Below are 7,780 nucleotides of genomic sequence, written 5' to 3'. Positions count from 1 at the left end.
TGCTGACCCCATGACCCAACAGGGTCCTCTATCAGTGCAGGAAGCCACCTCATTCATTATCCCACGAGAACACCTAAGAGCCTTCGCACTCATGCTGTGATTTCACAACGATCTAAGTAAAACAGATCTAAGTGAATGCTACTGGAAAAACGTGCGGTCTTGCTCTTTTACCATTAATTGGCTGTGGCAGCACTTGAACTAATATGAGTGGGTGGGGAAATGAAAGAATTGGTATGGCAGAACATGCATCGTTTTTAGTTGGGGTGGGGTTTTTTCCTTGATTAATTTTTTGCATGCAGACTCGTATGCTTATAGAGCTCTACTAGCTGGCCCATTGGCTTCAGAAAATTATTTTTACTCCACTTTGAGGGCAAGCTAGGTTTGTGAACTCACACTAACTTGAAGGGGAAAAGGTACAGCAGAACTTCAAAGATCTGACTTACTCTGAGGCAAAAACTAGATCCCTTCACTCAGTTCCAATGGTAAAATTCATTTTGTGAGTTTGACTGCTGCAAGATATCCCAGAGATCGGAACAAAATGGTTTAAAATTTCTGAATCAGAAGTGTTCCCTCAGGATCAATATGGCCTATCCTAGGCATAACAGTCTTCTTACAACTCTGTTAGCATGGCTCTGTAAGTTTCACTGTAAAACAATCATCTACTGATAGAAACTCTCAGAAAAGAGAATTACCTTCCCTTTCCACAGGTCTCTGATCTTCTGAGGACACAAAACAGGTGTGAATGTACTTTACAGCAGGAGACCATTTCACCTGGAACACATTACATTCAAGGGTCAGTATGTCAGGCTGCCATACAGGTGTGTAAGATACAATTGCATTTTTGTATGAGATTGTGTAAGACTTACTGATGGTTACCTTCTAACTACAAATCTGGACAGTGTTCTTTCTCTCAACCCCCCATTTATTTGTGTGTGTATACACATGCACATGAACTTCTCAAGAAAACTACAGTTAAAGAAAAAGCAAAGATAGCTAGGATGGGCTTGTCTGAAGTAGAATTAGGCCAGGATATTGGCTTAACAATTTAGGTGTTACAGAGAATATCACAGATTACATGACTAGTGGTCTTGAATATATATTGTGCATTTGTGTTCCATAAACCACAGTGATCTTCAAGCTGGGAATGAGCTCAGTATCACTCAGGGGAATGGCACCTGCTGAATCACTAATGTGATTTCCAGTTGCATGCAGGGCTTTTCCTTTCACCTGCAGGTCTTGTGCACGGTCAGGCAGGTTTATGCAACTCACGGTGATAGTGGCAGTTCACCTGAGAAAATGCCCATGAGTGCATTTGTGAATTTGATCATCTTGGAGACCTAAAGAAGAATGTGCCCAGGTTGTTGGTATCAAATTATTCAGAATATCTGAATCTTACTGGTCAAAGAAACGGTGTGGATCTCAGTACAATGGCATGTGATGCCCAAGTAGCCTTCTGTAATGTAAACTGAGCTCTCAAAGTGGTGGAGCCTAAGTGACCTGTGACTTTTGCACGGCTCAGATGGTCATACTTCTAAACGCAAGCCCATTTAGTCAAACTGTGCTACGTGCAACGAGCCTGACCTTTCAGATTTCCTGCCCGGCCTTTTCTTCTCAGAAGCGAAGGAGTTTCTTTCTCTTTTCTATCAGTGGCCAGAACGGGACAGTCAGCAGTGCAGACGCCTGGGGTACATCACATCTCATCCGGCGAGGCAGCGTGAGGTGGCAGCCAACAGGAGCTGCACAAAGGCATCTCAGCCTCCACTTCCAGCCGCCAGCACCTCGGGGAAAGCCAAGCCACGGCCCCACGGAGCAGCTCCCCGCGGGTGCTCACCCACGCTGAATACGCCCTGCGCCGCTCCCTCGGGGCTGAGGGTTTGGTCCCCCGGGACCTCCCAGGGGCTGCGGCGGCCCCCGGCCCCCACGCGGGACGTCCCGCAGGCGGGGCGCAGGCGTGCAGGGCCGCAGCGTTTGCCTGGAGGCACGCGTGGGCTCCGCCAGGGCCGGCCCCCGGGGGCTGCCCCCAAGGCAGGGTCGCGGCCGGCATCGGAGCCAGACAGGAGCGGGCGCTTCAGTACCTGGTAAACGCGGCGGCTTCAAAGAAGAGCAGCCTGGCGGCTCGGGACTTCCTTCTGCCGATAAGATCTTCGCCTTCGCTCGTCACGGGCGGCGGCTGCCCCGCTCGCTCGGCTGCGAGCTGCTAAGGCGAGGCGAGGCGGGAGCGGGCGATGCGCGGGGCCGCCCCGCTGCCCCGACCCCCTCCGTCCCGCGCAGCCCCGCGCCCCGCTGCGCCGGCCGGGCGGCGGAGCCGAGGCTAGCGGCGACATGGGGACCCTGGGCAAGAGGAGGGAGAACCGGTGAGTCCGCTCGGGCCGGGGGCTGCGGGGCAGGGGGGCAGGAGGCGGCGGGCAGGACCCGCTTTCACCCTTCCCAGCGCCGGTCTCGCCGCGGGGCGCTCGGAACCTGGGGGGGACAGGGCTCCGCCGGGGGGCGCCTCTGCCCCCGGGGAACCTGCGGGTGTTGCGGAGGTCCCTGAGGGGTCCCCTCCGCGGCCCCCGGGCGCTGCGCTACCGCCTGGCCAGTTTTGGGGTGCCTCTCCCGCCGGGGTCCGCCGAGCGGGCCGCGGCGTTGCTCCGACCCTATCTGGGGCCGTGAACTTTGCTTTTGTGCGCTGTTCGGTGCCGGCTCGGATGACCAGACCGAAAATATCCCCCACTAAAACTCGGGCTTCGCCGCCACCGCGTCCCGAGCATCCTCTGCCCTGAGCTGCGGGGGCCCGGCACGAAGCTAGGAGGGGTGGTGGCCGAGCATGTAAAAAGAGAACCCTGAAAGCTGATCGGGCCCTCGCTCTGCTTTATGAGAGAACAGGAAGTCAGATCACAGAGCGACGAGGGAAATTTAGAGAAAGGGGGAAGGGAACAGAAAATTCTTTGCATAGCTAGTGCCAGATTGAGCGCAGGAGAGCTGAGCGATGGTCGCTGGCTCTGCGGGGTCAGGGCTGCGCTCTGCTGGCGGTGGGCGAGGAGTGACATCACGTGGAGTTCTGTGGCTTTTCCAGCGTGGAAATGAGTCAGAAACTTAAGCGAAGTCTTGAAAGTCGCTGACATGAGGTAGGGTCCAGTCTGTCTTCGCCAGGCATCTGTATTTCCATATTTGTTCGGGACCACCTGTATGGGATGCTGGCGTCGTTACTGCAGTCTCTGCCTGTATGTGGTATGCACACTGGATGCGTTTCTATGCCTTTTCTTCTCAGGATTGTCAGTGTATTAATAAAAAGTTTTGCATAGTGCTCTGTCAAAGAAAAATTGTATGAAAGCTTAAGATAGCAACTTAAAGATGCTGCAGTAGCTTCCTTAGGGAGATTGTGGAGTGTGAATTGTCTCAAAATAATCCTGAGATTTATGGAAACAGTAGTGACTGTTGCCCTTTTGGGAGCCGTGCTGTCATGCTCTCAAGTCAGATTTTGAAGTGGTTCCTGTTATTTGCAGGCGAAAATGTTTCAGCACTCTTCATGATATTTGTTCTTCTTTAATGTTTCATACAGAAAGAAGAACATGTCCACAAGTAATGAACATATTTTAATACTATCTGTAACTAATGCATTCTTAGGCTCTGAGAAACGATAATATGAGCAAAATACAAGCCTAGAACTAGATACTAGCTTTATATTTGGCCTCATTTATAGTTGTAAGCCTTTCATAATAAAACCATTAATTCAGTCATGTATGCACTCTTAAAACAATTTAGTAGGAAATAATAGTATAGAATGGATACAAACTCACCAGCAATTTTTATTTATTTATTTATTTATTTATTTATTTATTTAGTGAAATGCTCCACTGTAAAGTTGCACTGATATTTTGGGGACTTAGAAAATCACTTGGAAAATCACTATTAATAAAGCTCGTCTGTGTTTTTTCAATGTGTAATATTTGATTATAGTTATATTTTTTTTCTCCTTTACTTTTGGTAACCACAAAAATATGTGGTACACTAATGCATAATGATGTTCCTGTTACATGGCTTGTATACACAGTTTAAAGTTTTGCTGCTGTTTTTTAAACTTGTGCTAAAACAGTAATGTAAACATACCAGAAGTCTTATTGCTTTGCTTGAGAGTTAACCTGAGAGATCATTCAAGGAGCTCTATAACTGTGTGCTCTACAATCCATGTTTAGAAGGAAGAAAAAATAATTTACTGAGTAGTCTCTTTGGTGTACTTATTAAGTGGGAGGGCTATGTATTTCATCAACCTAGCTTCAGGGAATTAATTGCCCTTTAAATCTCTCCCCCTTTTCCATGTAGCATAAAATTTGCCACTCACTCATCTTGTACTTACTTCGCTACTGTGTTTTCTTCTAGGCAACCTGCCCAAGGATGCAGCACTGTTCCTGAATCAGCACTTGAGCTGAAGCAGATCAGTCATTGTCACAGCCTTTCAAACCTTACCCAAGTCACAATGGTGCCACTGGGACACCTGGCCAAGGGGGCGACTTTGGAAGATCTTCTTGAAACCTGCATTCAGTCTTTTGGTGAGTGTCTGGGAGTTTTTGGAATGGTATGAATATGTTTCTGTACTGGTTATTTCTAGGTCATTTACTAGTGAATTACATTGATTTACTAGAGAGTTAGAAAGGCTTAACTGATTGTTATGCATTCAGTAGGTAAATGGATATTTTATGGGTTTGTTGATCTTTGTATGCATGTTAATATATGCCAAGAGATTGATGTGATTATTTATTTTTTTTTATCTTGAGAGAATAGGACAAACCCCAGTCATTCATACTTCCTTATGTTTGTGCTTTTTTTCCCTCTTTTTTTTTTTTTTTTATTTGGTTCTTTGAATATCAGTTTGGTAAACTTTAACAAGTAGTCATTATGTTACTGTAATATGTTCATAATGTGTCAATGATGTGTTTATGTTAAATATTTTGAAATGAGCAGAGCTATTTTTAAGATGAGTAAACTAACGTTGGATTGCCTCTTACATTACCTGTATAGATTTTAAGTTGTATCTCAGTAGTGAGAAAAAATCCTAATAAAAATCACAGCTGAATTCTTTTTCAAGCCATTAATTTCTCTTTCTGCCATAAGAATTGTAGTACATGGATGATTATTGCAGTAACCCTGTATCCTTAGTCTACTTTTCCGATCTTTTTCATTAGTAAACATGTTCATTTTTTTATATGATTAAAATATACTAGTACTGAAGCACTCAGAAGGGTTCCAAATACTTTGTAGGTAATTTGTTTAACACTGTATCTTTCAGTAATGTGAACTACTCTGAAAGCATCTTGCAAAGTTTACTTGCAGAGTAGTCCTTAGACACTGAATGCTCTCAAACACCCACTCACCTCTAAAAATAATTAATCTGTGCAGTTAGATAGTAACACAGCGTTGATGTAGTACTGCAGCACATAAATACTGTATAAACAATGACTAATCTTTAGCATCCATTGGAAATGATTTTTTTTTTTTTTAATATACTTAAAACTTGTACAGAGAAACGTGTCTGGGAAAAGTTGATAAAACATGCAATTATCAATACTGTTTTGTTTCTTTCTGGCTCCTTTCCTCCTCCGTTTAATTATTGTAAATAACGTATTCATTGAACTGCTACAAAGCCCCAGGTTTTAAACAAACATCAGTTATAAGTTTTGATTCACTGGGAGTGAGACAAGACATCTAAAGCACGTGTAAGACCTTTGTACAGTTAAAATATTGAGATTTTTTAACCAATACTAACTTGTATCTATTTTTATGTGGTTGATTTTAAGTACGATATGTAAAACACTGAATGGTTGATTTATTTTGCTTAGCTTTATTTTAATAACTTTTTCATATTCGAAGTATATAAATCAGCATGTGCTCTCAGATTCCTGGGCATCCATGTGTTATAAGGACTAAGGTGACAGAGATAAGAAGTGTACCTGTCCAGTTCAGTTGTCAGTGCATGTGAATCTTTCAAAAGGGTTTCATACTTAAGCTCATTAAGGACTGCTACAGTCATGATGTGCACTGTAGACACTGAGACTCTTTTTTGTGTGTGTCTGTATTTGTGTGTCTTCTATGACATTATGCATATTCTTAAAATATGTTGGAATTTCCAAGCTGAGTATTTAAGGTAACTGTAAAATGCAACTTAAAACTATAGATAACCTATTTAACAAGGTTGCTTAGAGAAGGTTTTTGTAGCCATCAACAAAAGTGCTGTGGAAAATATGTTTATTTTGTCATGCCAACAAAGGAAGCAATGGAAAAACTTTAATCTGGGAGACTGAGGAGGAGTAGGGAGAAAAAGAGTGGGTAAAAAAAAGGCTGAATTATTACAAGTATATTGAATGATTAAGCAAGTTTATTCCCATGCATAATATTAAGTGTATTAAGTAAAGCTACTACCCTTTATTCTAATCAGATTAAAGTTGTATTCTCAGTTTCAAATATGCTGCTGTGTGTTATTTTGTATATTATTCCGGAAATTGATTATTGTAATCTGAACAAGTGTTACTTCAATATTAAAAATGCTGAATCCTCCAAGACTTAAGCACAGATCTTCTTACTACATTTTTAATTTGCTTTCTGGAAAAAAGCCCTTGATGTATTTACTGTCTAGGGTTAAGAAATACAGTATGTAGTAGATAGAGATGTTGATGTGTCACACTTCAGAATATGTACTTAATCATGTTAATACTATACAGCACTTGCTAGTATTATGTATACAATTATAAATACAGTTTTTCTATAAAGTATGTTGCCAAATTTATATTCCTGAAATCAATTATAAAAGCTTGGAAAAAAAAAAAAACACATTATGTGTAAGAGAGGCTGCTGTCAAAAATGGTGTGTAAAGGGAAGTTGGCAGCCTTCTGCCATTTATGTGAGGAATAGCAGAAAGATGGCCTAACCAAGAAGGCATTAAGAATTAACCCACACTTAAAACTGTGGAGGGCACAAGTATTCATAATTTGTCTTACAGTATGGATAAGGGGAAAAATGAGAAAGTGGGATGTGTGAAGCTCAAATAATGAGTGAGAAAATTTTGCCACAGTGTTGTAAACAATTCCAGGATGTTTTGTAAAAAGGCAACTTTCAAGAGAAAGCTCAAGAGAGCTGAGATAATCTAAAACCTATGCTAAGGAGGTAAGAAGCAAAGATTGGATCTTGGAGTTTGTGATATTGTCTGTGGGTCTGCAAAAGTGCTGGTTAGAAAATGACAGTAGAATGTGGATTTAACACCTTGATTTACAAGGTAGTGAGTCCAAAATCAACAAGGTGGTGGTTACCTGCTGTTTCCAAAAGTTGAGAGTTAGGTGGACTTTCATTTTCTTTTTTAGAAAAGACCAAAATCTTATTCAGTGTAATCAACTTGAACACGTACTTTAGAATGATTAATGTATTCTCTCTCTCCCCTCTCAAATCTGGCCATCTTTAGCTTGAACAGGAAGGGTCATATGAGGTAGTGTGAAGTCATGTGGATAACTACATCTGAGAGAAGAGTGTAGCACCAGTGCTTATTTTATTCAACAGCATGATTTTTATTAACAAAGATAGAAGGAGATGCTGAAAGAGGCTTCTTCAAGCCATGGAAAGGTTGCGTCAGGATGAGTAAGATGAGTTCCAAAAAAGAATTGCCAAAAGTAAAGGCAATAGAAAAGCCAGGACATGGACTAGGACAAGAATTCAGGAAAAGAAGAGTACGATGAGAGAATGAAGGCAGGTAGTTTCTCAGAAAGGGACATTGGTCCTGTTTTTAGTCTATGTAGAGGCTTGTAGAGGCTTGAAA

General features: G+C 42.6%; 1 protein-coding gene across 1 annotated transcript in view; it reads left to right on the top strand.

The window, feature by feature from the left end:
- Positions 1-2,322: 2,322 nt before the first annotated feature.
- RASGRP1 (RAS guanyl releasing protein 1) overlaps positions 2,323-7,780 on the top strand; it is a gene marked incomplete at both ends in the record, with an annotated part of 39,529 nt that continues 34,071 nt past the window's right edge. The window contains 2 exons of the mRNA XM_084287891.1: positions 2,323-2,354; positions 4,360-4,529. Of these exons, the coding sequence (XP_084144017.1) occupies positions 2,323-2,354; positions 4,360-4,529 (202 nt within the window). The remainder of the gene's footprint in view (positions 2,355-4,359; positions 4,530-7,780) is intronic.

This window comes from Netta rufina (assembly GCF_964035555.1).
Source record: "Netta rufina genome assembly, chromosome: 5".
Lineage (NCBI taxonomy): Eukaryota > Metazoa > Chordata > Aves > Anseriformes > Anatidae > Netta > Netta rufina.
Note: the sequence above shows the minus strand (reverse complement) of the source record. Positions and strands in the feature narration are given on the sequence as shown.